The following is a 15,783-nucleotide window of genomic DNA, read 5'->3' on the forward strand; positions in this document are numbered from 1 at the left end:
CGGGCTCCGGCTGAAGCTGTCCAGAAATGCAGCATCTGGGTGCTGCTGTTGGAGTCCCCATGTCTCTGCTCTGCCTTTCCTTTCAGCATTTTACAACAAGTTTCATTGTGCTGGCCAGTGGAAGAGGGTTTCACCCCATGTCCCTTACAGCAGCCAAGTTCCATGCCTGAGCAGCTGGTGAGAACACACTGAGGGGCACAAATTAGCACAGAAATCCCGTTTGTAATTATTCCTCTCTGGGTTTCTGTTATGTTCTGCCCTTTGCTTTAATTAGCAACTGTGTGGAGGTGTGAGAGGAGGCCTGGGCAGGGAGTCAGACAGAGGGCACCTGGGCTCTTCAGGCAGGTGTCCTGGTGTTGTGCTAGAGTCATCTCTGCCCACAGGCACTGTAGCCCTTGTGCAGTGGCTATCACATGGTTTAGGATCTTAGGAGAGAACACCAGAAACTGGGTCTGTGGAAAGTAGGTCCTCTTAGCTGGGAAGCATGACCAGCTTGTTACCTGCAGCACCAGGTGTGGGAGCATCTGGGGAGCTTGTCTGGGGCAGGTTCAATTATAGTTTTGAGGTCAACCAGGAACTGGCCAGAGCTGTGTTAGGCTCTTGCTAATCCCCTCTCTGGGAAGACTTCAGAGAGAACCCTTCAGCCTAAAGTGTGAAGTTAATAATGAAGGGGTGGTTGTCAAGGGAGGAACAGATAAAATCTGCCCCTTTTCAGTGACTAAGTGGAAGAAAAATTAGGGGTCAAAATATGCGCTAATACAGGTTTGATCTTGCAGCCTGGGCACAAGTTCCCTGGGAGAGAGGGCTGGGTAAGTCCAGATGTGCCTGGCCTCAGATGTTAAAAAAAAATCACACTCAAAAGCCAGATGATTTTCCCATCTGTGAAACTCTTGCCTTATTCTTGGCAAAGGAGCCCTGAGATCTGACCAACACATGTAAGGCAAAGAGGAGGGCGGCAGCTCAAAGAGCAAAGGCAGTGATCTGCACTGTGTGTGAGCACAAGGCCGAGGTTTCGTTAAAGGGCTGAGGCTGTGGAGTGGCAGATCTTTCTGGAAAGGTCAAAACCTCAGCTTTTTGTGAAAGACCTTTATACTGCTGGGAAAATAATGGAGTTCACTGCTTTTCATGTTCCAGTCCTTCTCCTAACCTGTGAACTCCTTTTCAGTCTATCTACAAGCTGAAGAAAGTGTGTCGGTCGGAGGTGGAGGAGAGGACCCCATTGCTCACACCGGAGGAGGTTGTGGACAGGATATTTCAGTTAGTGGATGAGAATGGGGATGGTAAGTGATGGTTGCCTCAGATTGCATTCACGCGTAATGAGGTATTATTCGTGCTGGGCAGCCCAGCTTCCATTATATCTATTGGGAAATCACTCAGGACAACTGTTACTCATATTAGACACCTTGGGTTTGGTTCTGGCATGTTTGATAGAATCAAGAGTAACTTGGTGCAGCAGGATAAAATTATTTTCGTTGTTATTTTAATGTAAAACACAGAGGGGTCACTATTCTGTCTGGATTTTGATGCCACACGGAGCTCATCCTCTGAAAGCTCTCAGTAGCCAGAGTGCGGTCCCAGTCTCAGCAGAAACAGCCTGGGTAAAGACAGTGGCTCCAGTCAAACTGGAGCTGGCAGGATCAGACTTGCAGTCCTGCTGGAGGAGCTTTGTATGAGCAGATGGAATGTTTCCTGTTAGCCAGCAGGATGGGGTAGGTGTGAATATGTTGGGTTACAGCCTGGTGGTTTGTCTGGCCTAAACTCCCTGGGGAGATGAAGTATGGTTTCTGTCTTGGTAACATATTTTCTGAAACATAGATGGGTTTTACTTCCTGCCTTTCTCTTTTTGTGTCTTATCTGTCATGTTTTGTCTCCCCATCTCATCCTCTTCATCTCACACACAGGGCAGTTGTCTCTTGACGAGTTCATTGATGGGGCCAGGAAAGACAAGTGGGTGATGAAGATGTTGCAAATGGACGTAAACCCCGGGGGATGGATCATGGAGCAGAGGAGAAAGAGTGCTTTGTTTTGAGAAAATTGTTTTGATACAGCTGGAAATGTGATGCTGACTACAAGTGTGATTCTCTTACTCTAGGGTGGTAGTGGCTTTCCTTTTTAATTCAATCTCAGCGTCCAGATGAAAACTTAAGAAGCCGTATCTCAATCTGAAACCCATGTGCTGCATTCTGCTGGTACCCAGAGACTATTTTTGGCCCATGAATAAGTCTGTGTACACAATACAGTGTTTACCAGCTCTGGTTTTTTTGTTACACCCCAAGCAACAATCTTTTTGTGGCTTCTTGCAGTGGATCCTGGGCAGGTTTTTATTCTTGTGACAGATGTGATGAGGAAGTGAGGAATCCTGATGCAGTGGTACTGTCTCCAGTGCAGACTAGTGCTCGCATCAGTCATGCCTGCAGAGATATCAACACGTCAAACCAAAAGTGATGACAGAAGAGGTGCTCTGGCAGGCGTTACCCATTTGGGCTCTTTGTACGTATGTTTAGTAGACTCTGCTACTGCCAAATTGTTGAACACCAACATATTGCTACCAAAAATGAGAATTGGGTCACAAGTGGTAGCCAGGACAGTACACACCAAGTTGAGGAAAACGTGATGTGTGGGCTGGACAGGTGGAGCAGTAACTCCCTGCATCCCCTTCCTGTGGAGCAGGGGCTGCTCCTTCTGCCTGTGCAGAGACCTGGCTTTGTGGGGCCGGAAAAAATGCCATTTCCAAACGGTGAGCAGCAGAGGAAATTGTACCTCCTCTCGATGGCCGGGTTTGGAGGCCAGATTTGCACAAGTGTGGTGCTGTTCCTTTTAAGCCCCTGTTTTACTAAACCATCACTCTAGAACAGCTTTTCCTGCCCTGTGAAGACTGAGTGAGCTCAAGGAGCTCCAGGCCTCTCACTGCACTGGGAGAAGTTGGGCATGGAAGGAGAGATGAGGGAAGAGCAGAGTTTTGCCTGGCAGTGTCTTGGCAGTGAGAGAATTGGTGTTGCTTTATTGGCAGGACCACGGTATGGAACAAGTGACAGAAAATCTGAGTTACTGAAGCAGTACAGTGGTTTTACACTGGACTTAATTTAGCCACAGACTAGAGAGATAAAATTTGCACGGGTGGTAGGCTGAGCTCTGCTATTCTGACCCATATTGCTACCTATATATATGTACGTGAAAAGAGAATTTGGGTTGAACCAATATTTGGTTCAAATAGTCACTGTTACTTGGTTTATTGGTTTATATGCAAGAAAAATTTCTCCACAAAAATTATATGAGTTTGTTTTATTTAAATTTTCCCATGGGATCAGTGGGCCAGGTCACACCCATGAAAAGATTTGCAATCCTTTTTTTGTGGCCTTTAATTATGACCGTAGTATCCTTCATTAGTTGATTAGTTTGCTGGTTTGTGGTCTTGTCAATTTAACCAATGTTTAAGTTCAGGAACATGAGGAAGTAGTCAGGGTAAGACACAGTCAGTGCTGGAGTTCTAATACTCTGCCCCTTGGAGCAGCCTTTCTAAGTTCTCTGGAAATACACCCTGGTTCATGACTTGCTACTTACCAAAGCTGATCCAGCTCCCGGTCCATGCTGCTGGAGGCAGCTGTTTAAAGCTCAGTCAAGTCAATAGTTTATCAGCCAAAGATCCCAAAGGAAAATCTTATGTCTGACTCGAGGGCCTGGAAGAAAAGATTCACTTTAATTTTTCAACCTATGGACAAATATTTTCATGGGAGGAGACAAATCTCTAATTCCTTAAATGTCAATATCTTGACGAACATAACGCACTCTGCTTCTTGCACAATTAAGTGGCTGTTTAGTTCCTATAGTTGCACGCTGCAGGTTGACTGAAACACTTTCTTCTTACTGTGACGGCCTGGCCAGGCAGGGAAAGGTGTTCGGTGTCCCCGCACCAGCAGTCCTCAGCTGGGGTGGTAGAGGGCATCCTAACACCGAGCACTTGATGGGTGTTGGTAGAAGTTTTGTAACACATGAATTTAATAAAGATTTATTTATTAAAATTCTACCTGTTTTGTGTATTTATTTCTCACTTAGAGTGAAGATGGAGACCTGAGTAAGCACCTGGGTGTCTGACCAGCTGCTGTCTTCAAGACAGGGAGTTTGAGGAGGTTTTAATGGGAACGTCTAACCTGGGTAATACAAATATAAGACAGAGATGATGCTGCTGTTGCAAATGCAGAGTAGGAGTTTCTTCTGTGTAACTGCTGTGTAATGACAGCAAAAAGCATAAAAGTATCATTTAAAAAAAATCCTAATGGAATTTGAAATAGGTGCTTCCGGTAAAGTGAGCTGACAGTGCTGTGATCAAGTGGCCCCTGTTTCAGTCCTGGCAGGGTTAAAACAGAAACCTCCAAGAGTTCAGGGCTCGGCAGGGGGATGTTTCCACCGCCTGGCCTGGGCAGAGCTGGGATGGCAGCGGTGCACACGGTGGGTAATGCTCGTGACAGTGTTGGCGTAACCCAGTGGAAAATTGTTCCTCTTATCGATTGTGTAATCTTTCGCCAAGGTGCTTTAGTCTTAGTCCTATTTTTAAATCCATAGGTATAAGCACTTTGATCTCCTCCCAAACTCAATTCAACATTCACATCAAGCTGTTGATGTCAGACATTTTGCATAATCCTTTTTTCCAGACTTACAGCCCAGCTAGAATTGGATTTGACTGATCGGATTTCTCTTTGGTCTAAATGGGGAAACAGGATGGCTTGGAAAAGGCAAATGCCGTGTGATTTTTCTGAGCTTCTACCATCTGCTCTGATGTTTGATGCCCCTGAAGTCGTGTGGGATTGAAGGTGAAATAATCAGAAAGCTGAAGGTGAAATAATCAGAAAGCTAAAGGTGAGGCAGTTGTTGCAGGAAGAGGCACCAGGGACCAGGAGCTAAGGAGACATCGCCTCCTAAAATACTCTGGAAGGTGCCTTCCCAGGGCAAGCACTGAGCAGCAGAAATAATGGGGCTGAGAAGGAAAGGGGATAAATACGTCTATCTCTGTGCTTAGCCGTGCTCTTTATTTGTTTATGCACCTGACGTTCTGAGAGGGGAGGATCACCCGGGAGGGGCTGTCCAGAGGAAAGGTCTGTGTCCAGGTCATTCCCAAAGCATCCATGTGCAGCTTCCCCTAGAAAATACCGTGCTGGAAAGCAGAGTGCCCATGCCAGGACTTACACAGCTCTATGGCCAGTGCTAGAGGGACTTCTTCTGGTCTCACAGTACTCCTTGGCTTTGGCAGTATGGGAAAACGCTTATTTCATTCCTCCTCTTCAAGGTAAAGTGCAGCTCAGAAGCTTGGGCTCCCCTGCTGAAGAGAGTCTAGGAAAAGCTGAAGTGCTACTCAACATCCTCCCTCGTTTCAAAACCAGGCTGAGAAAGGCCACCTAAGATCCCTCCCAGCCTCAAGTGGTCCATGGATCTACAATTTCTGCCCCTTGCAGAAGGCAGATGCTTGTGGCAGCCTTTTTCAGTGTTTTGGCACTGAGAGAAATGGCACGATGCTGCTGCAGGTCACTCTCTGGCTGGCTTTAGTGTGGCTGCAACTCTTCTCAACGGCCCTGGCTCCTGGTCCCAGGTCTCTGTGAAGGGGAGGCAGAGCTGGGACCCGGTGTCAGACCTGCCTCATGGCCATGCAGCCTTGCAGGCCCGTCGCCCCTCTGATGGAACCTCCCCGAAAAAGCCTCTTGACGCTCCCCGGGGTGATTGTGCCAACTCATTCGCCAGTGATGCTGTCACAGGACTGAGCGATGCCTCTGTGGCTGGCCCCACTCCTTAGAAATATATTAATTATGCATGAGTGAGGGCAGAGGGAGTCACAAGATTAGTTTTTAATTATTTTTAATTTGTTTTCTTAGAGGCTGAAAAAACACCCTTCAGAGAGAGACGCTGTGGTTTGAGATGCGCCTTTGGCCAGCGGGCAGTTCTGAGGCAGCCCGTTTAGAGGAACTTTGTCTTTATAAACAGAAATCGGGCTTGTAGGGGCTGCTTCGAGCAGCTCCTCGGGCATGCAGCGGGGAGAGAGGCTGAAGGAAGCACGGGCAGGACTCAGAGTGTCTCCACGGAGGGAGCGGACACAGAAAGCCCGGGCTGAACTTGGTCCCTCCTCGCTGCTGCTGGACAGACGACATGCAGGAAGTTTTGTGCCGGTTGTTTGTGGGGGAGTTAATTTTGCTGCAAGGAGGAACGTTACACCCTGAGCAAACAGCTCAGCCCAGCTCCTGTCGGGCGGCTGCAGCCTGCTCCATCGCACAGCAGTGGCCGCGGGGTGGCCGGCCAAGCTGGCCCGTCAGAGGTTCCTCTTTGTGGTTTGTGTGTCCGTCCAGCAATGCCAGAGCCCGAGCCGGTCTGTCAGGGGGCAGCTGCCGGGCTGTGGCCGTGTGTCTTGCACTCGCCGTCTGTCTGGGGAGAAAACAGGGCCAGGAGGGAGCTACGGGGCTGCTGGATGCGGCCAGGAAGGTGGCAGGGAGGAAAGCAGGAGGTGCCTGGAAATGTGGGTGGGTAAAGCAGAGCTCTAGCAGAGTGGTAGGACTACCCAGGGGGTGAGGTTTTACTGAACAAGCTGCGCTTGCTGAGTGCAGGTGAACTTCAGAAGAGCAGGCAGCACCCACGGGGTGTGAGAACCCGGGGGTAGCACCTTTTCTGCACTGATTCTGAAGCAAACAGACCTTTCCCCACACGTGTGCTGCTCCTGTGGGAGAACTGTTTTAACAAAGCCAAAACAAAGCTTTCTGCTCTGGCATGAGAGCTGATCTGTCCTGCTGGAAACAGAGTGACTGGTTGAAAGAGAGAAAAAGCACAACCCGGAATAATGTTGTAAAATATCTTTAATAGTTTGCTATAAGGTTGGAAGTACAAAAGCTTCCAGGTACAACACCGTCAAATGAAAAAGATGCACAGGAAAAATGCTCAGAAAGTTGCTCATGAATTGCAAGCGTCCAGTGCTAAATAACAAGTCTTTCAGCTGGGCAAGAAATCCTTCCTGGTGTCCTGCGTTACCTCACCACACTGAAACTCGCTCTCATCAGATGAGGAAGCTCCTCTCCAGGAGCTGCCAAGGCGCAGCCCCGCTGGGTGCGGGGACGGTGCAGGGGTGAAGCCACTACTCTTGCAGCCTCCCTTGTGCGTCTGCTGGGTCTGGGGTGGCACTCGTAATTAACACTCACAATTAGCACCGGCAGGTGAGGTTGCTGTGCCCAGGATGCTGTAATAAGGGGTAACTGGGTTTTATTCCACAGGGGATGGGGGTTGAGCCCATGTGCCGTGGAGGTGACGGTACCCACTGCAATGCTCGGGTACCTGTGGATGCTCGAGGCACGGACGCTGCCTTGGGCCCATCTCTCCCAACACGCCCCTCCAAACTGCATGCAGACGATTTGCTGCCATCGTAGTTAGAACTACTTGATGCTTGAGGGTGCCACGGAGTGTAACTTGCGGGAGAGTTTTAGTTTGTTGCTCAGGTGATAAAACATGCAGGAGTATTCCTACAGACATGCAAAACTTCTCCCTCTCAGGTTGCTGCTGTGGCAGCCTGTCATGCTTTAACGCAGCCCTTCCAGATACTTATTTCAAGGAGAAACATGCCCTTAAAGCTCAGATAGTTGTTAAAAAAAGGCACCATTCTGTGTTTTTAAAGCTTTTAAACAAAGAAAAGCCACTGCATTCCCCGCTCCCCTTTCTCTAGCTCATAGATGGTTTTATCTTAGGTGATCACCATCGACTGCTAACAGAATAATAACAAATCAAAGAATGAGTGACCAAAACTGCCGATTCTGTGTTCTGGAAATACATGCAGGGAGAGAAGGTTCAGGTCTGCTTCCCAGGTTTTGTGCTTGTGTCCTTTGGGGGCCCCTCTCACGGGGGCCAAGTGCCGGCCAGCCCCGGGGTTCGTCCCTCGCAGCAGCTGCAGACACTGGTGTTGGCGGCCGCCTGGGTGTGAATTTTGAGGCTATCTTGATGCGTTCCCTGCCCACGCCCCAGGGAGGGGATGCTCTGCCCCCCTCTGCTCAGCAGCGCTCTCCAGAAGCCCCCGCGCAGCCCAGGGCCCCGCTGGGGGTCCCTGTGTACGTCCAGCCATCGCAACACCTCCTCTCCATGGCAGCTTTCCTCTCGCCATCTGCCAGGGGAGCAGTGCCTTTGGAGCAGGTCCTGGGCCCTGCGCTAGCAGGATAGTCATTCGCTGGTCACACTGGCGCTGGGGCAGCTCACCAGCTCCCACAACCACAACCCGATTTGTTTTAATAATGTGGGGGAGAAAAGGTAGAGATGATGAGACAGCAGGAGCCTACTGGGCTGCCTCTGCCTCCTGCTCTGGCTCGTGCGGGTTTTTCCCATCGTTCTGGATCAACTGGACGATGTGTGTCAGGTCCAGGCTGCGGGTGAGGATGTCGAGCAGCACTTCATCCTTTTGCACGCCCTCCATGAACTCTTCCAGGGAGAGCTCACCTGCGAGAGCACGTTCAGCAAAGGGCTGTTAACTCCTGCAGCCTTTCTCCTCCCTCCACCAGCAGCCCCAGAGCAGCCCCCCAGGAGCTGCACGGACTATAAAACAGGGCCCTTCCCCAGGTCCCGGCTCTGTACCCTACACCCCAAACCTCACCACAGCTAAACCGTGTGCGGATCCCCACCCATCCAGGGTGACAAGGGGCGGTTTGCAGTGTCCCCTTGGGCTGGCTGCAGCCCATTTAGGGGATGGGGAGCTAAACCTCATGGAGAGCTGCTCTGTCAGCTCTGCCCGTGTCTGGGTGTTTTGGAACATCCAGCACCTGGAATTGCTCTGGCAGACTGAACTGTGGGACAGGGGGAAAGCAGGAGCAGTATTTGGCATCACGTAAGAGAGATCCTCACCGTCTCCATTTATATCAATTTTGTCAAACACCATGTTTGTGAATTCCTCAGCTGTCATCGTTTCGTTGCACCGGTTGATGGCTCGAATGGCCTGCAGGGAAAGAAGGACACAGAGGATGGTTACAGAGCATTGCACAGATATCCATCGTTAACGAGTGGCTGAGTGACTGGATGTGAGAGGCCAAACTTTTTTGCAGGCAGTCAGGCTCTGAAAGGAATAAGTTCTTTCTAAAAAAATGGAGATTAAAATCCCTTAAAAAGGCAATCAATGCATTAAAAGATTAAGTGGGCATACTGGGATAAGCCGGGAGCCATTCACCTCCAAAAAGCCTTAGATTAAATTCAAGCGCTTATCTCAGCCCGGGTTTCGGTGGACGCGGTTAAACAATCTGCAGTGAGAAGACAAGGGGCTGCTGCGTGTTGGAGCGTGCAGGTGCCGTGGGGGTGTGGGTGTTTGGGACTGGTCTGGCCAGGAAGGCCAGCCTGCGGGGAGGACTGGCAGAGGACAAGCAGCAGGTTTGCCTGGTGCCTGCTAATTGACCAGAGAGATGTCTTCTGGGTTGGAATATACCTGTTACGTCCTTTCTCTCTACCTGAGTCTGACGACCATCCCCTGTGATAGAAATGGAAAAGCAGAGCCCACTCACTTTGATGATGTTCAGCAGTTCTCCCCGGTCAATGCAGCCATTCCCATCCACGTCATAGAGCTTGAAATACCATCGCAACTTCTGATCCACCTTCCCTTTCAGGACCAGACTCAGAGCTGCCACATACTCCATGAAGTCTATGTAGCCATCCTAAAAGCAGAAAGTTAGAAGCTAGATGAGATGAAAAGCCAAGAGCCAGGCAGTAAGTGATTTTCCTGGTCACTTTTGGAAGTCCCCACTTGAAGACTTCAGCCTGTGGCCACCACCTTGAGACCGGGCGCTTGGGGAGCACAGCAGAGGCGCCGGGTGCGGGTCCTCTGCACACCCACCAGTTAAAGCCAGTGCACCGTATGGTGAGAGCTCCATGCTGGTCTGTGCCAAGCCATTAGGTGTTGATAATGACGGAACCCAGTGTGTACCTGGCGTGGGGACTAACAAGCCTCGAAAGCTAACCCGTGCTAAGGGGATCTCTATGTAAAGCAGTGGCAATTCAGAGGTCAAAGAGGAACAGGTGTGTGCAGATGAACCCCAAGGGATTACCTGTCTGCCCACACCTCCAGCTGCTTCCTGCTGCGAGGGGTCTCGCATGCAAACTTTCTGGAGAGGAACGAGCTCAGAGGTTACCCCCGGGCGTCGCTGACATCTGGGGGAGGAAGGTGCTGCCTTTTGTGTATCTGCTTCACGTTTGGTCCCGTCAAAAGCACACACACTTTTATCTATGACTTTCACCTCCAGCTCGCACCTTGGAGTTAGAGAGGCTCAGCGGTGCCGGCAGACAGCCCCCAGCCAGGGCTCCAGTACCATCACAAAGCTGTGCTGGGGTGAGCTCCTGTGCCCCCATCCTGCCTCCAGACACTGCCCCGTGACAGCCACTGCTTCTGAGAGCTAAACTGTGCAGTGCTCACCACTGAGCGTTTCCACGGCACGCACCGCTGCGACACAAAGTGTGTGAAGGAAAACGGTACCTCCTGTAAACCCTGGGCAGTCTTTCAGAGGGAGTAAGCTGGATTTTGTCAATGAGCAAAGCCCCCAGGGCGGCAGGTTCAAGAAGAGATCATCTGCTTTATCCCACTGCTGCGAGAGCCGGATTAGGTATAAATAGCTACTGAGCCCCGTTCCCAGCAGGATTTCCTGCACATCGATTCCCTTTCCAGGCATCCATTCAAACAGTGGGCAGTGAGCAAGGAAAAGGCCAAGGCATAAATAAAGCTCCTAAAAGATTTAGGGCCTAAATTGTATTATTTTCAGTGGGATTAAGCCCACTAAACTCTTCGGGTTCCCATGAAATGTTTTCCTCATCTCATGGGAGGTGCAATTTCAAATCAATTGCACATAAAAGAGGATGTTTTTCCCTCCTCGGGACACAGCATCCATCTGCTCCTCTGGCACAGCTCCCGAGCTGGAAGGCAGCGCGCCAGGACTGTCGCGCACCGTGGTCTGTCACAGCCACCACCCGAGGTGCAAAGCCTCTCCACAGGGAACAAGGGGCCGGAGCCCATCGTGCAGGGCCAAACACCCGTAATAAAATCAGTGACACTGCAACGCCTTGATAATTCAAAACACTCGAAACCCAGACCCCATCTGTCCCGTGCACCACAGCTCCCGCTGCGCTGCGGCGCTCAGGAACTCGCCGTTTCCGCGTGAACGCAGCACTTGCTCTCGCGCTGCTCGCTTGTCCCTGGCTGTCACAACATTCCATATTTAAGGATTACAGGGCTCTTCATTTTAAAGGCATCACAGACTCTCAGATAACCCCCACTATTCAATAATTTAAAAGTGAAATACCAGTTCTGGGAGAAGTCCATTTTCTCCCAGAACCGTCGGCAGGTGAGGAGGTTTTGCTGACAGTTTTCCCCTTGCATAACTGATTTTGCAGTTGATGAGGCTGTGGAAATCAGAGCGCACAGGTGTGGATCTCATCCCCACCGCACACACCCAAACTCACCACACCTGACAGCAGCGGGGAGCCCAGCACGGCTGAGCCCTGCGCAGGCTGACCGGGAAGGACAATATTTACCTTATTAAAGTCAAACGTCTCAAACATTTGCTCAACGTATTTGTTCGCTGACGGACTCAAGTTTTTCAAGCCAAAAAACTGTTTGAACTCGTACAGGGTGAGCTGGCCAGAAGGACACTCCGTCATGAACTTCTTGTACCATTGGTGGCACTCGGTAGTGCTCAGCTCCTCCACGGATTTCCCGTCCATGTTCCCCATCTTCACACCAAGTGCTGGTCACTTTGCAGCCAAAACTGGATGTTTTCTGAAATTCGAGGGATTTCTTTTAAATTCTGCTTCTTGCTTGTGAAGTCCAAATGTCCCCCACACCGTGAGATTGCAGGATCAGGGAAAAAACCCGACTGTCTGTGCGTGGGCTACACCGGTTCAGTGTTGGTGGTGATGGATGCCAAAGACACCTCTTCCCAGGAAAACTCAAAAGCACAAAACCCTCTTTGGACAACAGGGTGACGTTTAAGTACCCAGCAAATCCCTCCCCAGCCAATGAGGCTCAGGGGGGTGCCAGGCTCCTGCCAGGCATTAAGAGTTCAGGGTTAAAATAGAAAGAAGGTAAAATGGGAAAGTCTTGCAGATTACAAGACCAGCAGGAGATTATGCGGGTGGAATTTTCTCTGTGATGATGTAATCTCCTAATCCACTTCATTTATGACTTTGTGCGGGGTCACAGGAGCAATAACTTTTGCACCACAATCAGAGTAAGAAGGAAGAAAGAAAACCCCTCAGAAGCCTCTGTGCTGCTCCTGTCCTGTTGGTCTCTCGTAGCCATCCTCTGGCTGGAGGATTTCCAGACTATGATGTTCATTTATGATGAATTACCACGAAGAATTCTCCCTGTGAATATGGCCAAACCCAGTGGTGTTTTTACTCTGACACACAACACTCAGAGATAGAACAGTACACATCCTCAGGAAGCAGCGTGGGCCGGGTCCTCCCCTAGTAATGAAGTGGATGTGACTACCAGCTCTCACCCGCGGGGTCTGTCCAGTAAATATTTTTTATAACCGACATCTTTAAGACAAGGAGCCCAGCGTTTTCGTGTTGCGGAGCTCGGTATCGCTTCTGCACTGACGCGTTGGGAATAACTCTGCTAACGCAGGTGGCATTACACAAGCGTGAAACAGTTATGAAAAAGGAATTAGACTGAGGAATGCTAATTGGATGTGCTAATCCTGCCCTGGCCAGCAGCAGCAGGGCACGTCCCCACTGTGCACAGCACCTGTGAGCGAGCAGAGCCTTCAGTGGGTGCCCTGGGCCTGACCCCCCCACCACAGTGGACACTTCTGGTGCAGCCCCCCCCCGAAGCACAGGGAGGGGCAGCAGTGTTGAGGCGTTCGTTACGAGCAGAAAGGTCACGGACACAGTGTGGACACAGGCTCGCCAACTCTTTCACAAGAAGCACTTGCTAGCAGTGCATCCGGTCCTGCAGAACGGGCAGCACAACAGCGGAACCGTTCTGAGCTGCCCTCTGGAGAAGAGCTGCCTGAATTTCAGCTCCACGTACCGTCTCATTTCAGAGCACCCCTAATGGAACGTGCTTTTCCGTTCACTAAGGACAATGCTCTGCCTGTGTGTAGCAAAGCCGAGGGAAAAAGGATGATCTTTTGAAAAAGGATGATCTTTCAAAGATGGAGCAGCAGATCGGCTCAGCCAGGGCAGATGGCAAAACCTTCCCTGGTTTTGCAGCATGTGCGAAGGCTGGCCAGGCTAGTGCAGGGCAGCCCAGGTGGGTGGCAGTGCACACAGTACCTTGTGCTGCTGACACCAGTGCCCCCGTGTCAGCAGCTGGCAGTAAATGACAGGACTAGTCAGACTGGGTTTTAGAGCCAAATCCACGCTGCGTGTTTTTGTAGAGGGGAGGGACCCAGCCTCACCACCACTCCTCGGCTCCTGTGGTCACTGCAGGTCGGAACTCCCACACTCGAGGGGAAGCTGAAGTCACACCAGTTGCTGGTTTCATTGCTCAGGTTTATTGCTCTCACCTACAGCTTTGTGCCCCATATGGGTCACCATTTCGTGACTTCCGCACTCTGGATGTCCATCACCTTCCTGGTGTGATCGGTGTTGCGGTGGTAGTTGTACCCACAGGTTGGCTTCTGTGCAGTGTAGAAGGGTCTGTATGAGTTGGAGAAACTTGGTTTGTAGAAGACAAACTTGAAGGAGTTGGGCTGAAGAGCCTCGGAATGGGCGACAAAAGGAACGATGTGAGCGGCCAAAGGCTGGTCCCTGCGGTGACAGGCTGGAGACTGCTGGCTTGCTGGGGTGGGTGGCACGTGAGAAGCCTCCTGCACCGCTTTGGGCTTCTCCTTTCCCTTTGGACTCTTGCAGACTCTGACAGTGGCCTCTGGTGCTTTAGTCACCTGTGGAGCAAAAGAACCAGATGAATGCACTGTGCTTGCCACCACGCTTCACCATCCTCATCCGTGCTTACGGCCCCACGCAGGAGTTGTCACTGGTGCCCAAAATGCAGCAAGTTAAAGAAATGAGGAGAGCTCAGGGAGGGCCAGCCTGTGCAGACTGGCTGCCGGAGCAGGCAATGCCAGCATAAGTGCTGAGAAGTCAGTCAGGTATTTACATCTCCTCAGCTACAATTCTAAGGTGGTGTCACTTAAAGAGCAAGTGCGTGTAAACTCAAATGAAGTACTGGAAATACGGCAGTGACTTAGTGAAAAAAGAACAAAGCGCACTGAGGGACGGCCCACGATGAGACTCGAAGGACTTGGTTGTCTCTGGACTTGCGTTTCAGCTGGTTGGTTGTGATGGTGCAGAGTGAATATAAAGTGCCGCCCAGTTCCTGCTGTTCCCGCTGTGAGTCTGACCTGGCTCAGCCTTTCATCACTTTGAGGGATACTAGATTTTCTTTCTGTGTCTGGCACAGGGCAGCCCCGGTCCCAGGCTGGGATCTCAGCTGTTACAACAGCTGAAAACGACAGCACTACTCACTCCTTGTAAAGCCTCACCAAACCACAGCCATGGCAAACCAGCCATGAGAATGGTTCAACCTGGGGTGACACACAAGACGCAACAGGGCGTATCACTGATGACAGAAATGTAACAGCGTCCTTTACAAACACAGCCTGGGGCATCGGCTCCGCGGGCTCCTGGTCCCGCTGCGGGTCCCTGACGCCCGCCTGCACCTCGTACTGCTCTGCTGCGTCTCTGAGAGGGTTTTTCCACCCGAGAAATGTGAGTGGAAAACCAGGGCCGTTGGACCTTGTGAGGTGAGCTCGTCCTCATCATCACTTGGGTCGCATTCTGAAGTCTCACAGCAAAGTCAGTGCCATCACCTGTACACACGGGCAGGGGACCAGGGACCGCAGAAACTCCCCTTTAGCCTGTCCATTTGCCTGAAACTTTTGCAGAGGAGGGGGTGTGGATGTGTGCCCCAAGATACACATGGGGTTGGCTTGTCACCCACAGGTGCTCCGAGGCTGCGCTTGGCCGGGGCAGTATTTCTGCTGTGATTTAGCCATGACTCAGTTATCTTGTTTGCACTGATGACACTTCTGTGCTGGTGGAAACTGGCTGTTCCCCCAGTAATTAGCCGCTTTACTCCTAGGCGTCCAAAATAAACGCTTTGCTGTCCGGCTTTATTTTTAACCTCATAAAGAGGTTTCCTAGTTTCCGTGACACCCTGGCTTACTTGCTGCTCTATTTCTGTTCCCCATGGCTGGCTCTGAATGCTGGCTCCTAAACCTATTAGGACGGGGATACCCGCAAAGTGTTTCGAAATCTCCTTAAAGCCTTTGAGGGGCGTGCCCAGATGCCCACAGGTTCGCCACCTCTTTTTGTCACTCATTTCCCCAGTACAGCTACCTGCCAGATGCGTGAACGGCTCCGTGGATGGAGCTCAGGACAAGCGTTATTTCAGCAGTCGCTGACACAAGAAAACGTCAGTCCACTTCTTCCACAGGGGTTAAAATAATGGGATTTTGACTCCTGAAGACCAGATTTTGTCCCACTATCGTCATTTCAGTGTAGTTTGTGTATCCCCACTCTGAACACATGTAGATTTGCTCAGAAATTATTGTCTTCACATACATGCATGATTATAGCTCGTGGCCTTTCTCGCTTTGGCAGATAAGGGACAAGTACGCACACGACTGCGCTGCCGCAGCTGCCCCCACCCAGCAGGGAGGCATTAACGCTGTTAGAGCAGCAAACTCGGGGTGTGGAGGTGAGGTGCAGTTCCTTTGAAACCCCAGCTGCTAAGTCATGAAGGTGCTTTGGAGACGTGTGAGCCTTGCCTGTGCACAGCCGTAGAGAGCTGAC

General features: G+C 50.9%; 2 protein-coding genes across 2 annotated transcripts in view; one reads left to right on the forward strand and one right to left on the reverse strand.

Moving 5' to 3' along the window:
* Nucleotides 1–2,194, forward strand: part of GUCA1B (guanylate cyclase activator 1B (retina)) — a 4,608-nt gene extending 2,414 nt beyond the window's left edge. The window contains exons 3-4 of the mRNA XM_010136440.1: nucleotides 1,166–1,280; nucleotides 1,902–2,194. Of these exons, the coding sequence (XP_010134742.1) occupies nucleotides 1,166–1,280; nucleotides 1,902–2,029 (243 nt within the window). The 3' untranslated portion in view covers nucleotides 2,030–2,194. The remainder of the gene's footprint in view (nucleotides 1–1,165; nucleotides 1,281–1,901) is intronic.
* A 6,093-nt stretch (nucleotides 2,195–8,287) lies between these two features.
* On the reverse strand, nucleotides 8,288–11,712 carry GUCA1A (guanylate cyclase activator 1A (retina)). Its single transcript, XM_010136441.1, has 4 exons — nucleotides 11,515–11,712; nucleotides 9,498–9,647; nucleotides 8,851–8,941; nucleotides 8,288–8,448 (listed from the first exon to the last, which is right to left on the reverse strand). Exons 1-4 carry the CDS (start codon nucleotides 11,710–11,712, stop codon nucleotides 8,288–8,290), a joined length of 600 nt encoding a protein of 199 aa, XP_010134743.1.
* Between the last annotated feature and the right edge of the window lie 4,071 nt (nucleotides 11,713–15,783).

Source organism: Buceros rhinoceros, unplaced genomic scaffold (genome assembly GCF_000710305.1).
Source record: "Buceros rhinoceros silvestris isolate BGI_N320 unplaced genomic scaffold, ASM71030v1 scaffold20495, whole genome shotgun sequence".
NCBI classification, from domain to species: domain Eukaryota; kingdom Metazoa; phylum Chordata; class Aves; order Bucerotiformes; family Bucerotidae; genus Buceros; species Buceros rhinoceros.

What these genes read in the sequence shown, in the direction of transcription:
- GUCA1A (XM_010136441.1), bottom strand. Translation starts at nt 11,712, where the DNA reads ATGGGGAACATGGACGGGAAATCCGTGGAGGAGCTGAGCACTACCGAG. An exon ending in AGACGTTTGACTTTAATAAG is followed by an intron (nt 9,648 to 11,514) that starts GTAAATATTGTC and finishes TTCTGCTTTTAG; the next exon opens with GATGGCTACATAGACTTCAT. An exon ending in AATTGATATAAATGGAGACG is followed by an intron (nt 8,449 to 8,850) that starts GTGAGGATCTCT and finishes GTGCTCTCGCAG; the next exon opens with GTGAGCTCTCCCTGGAAGAG.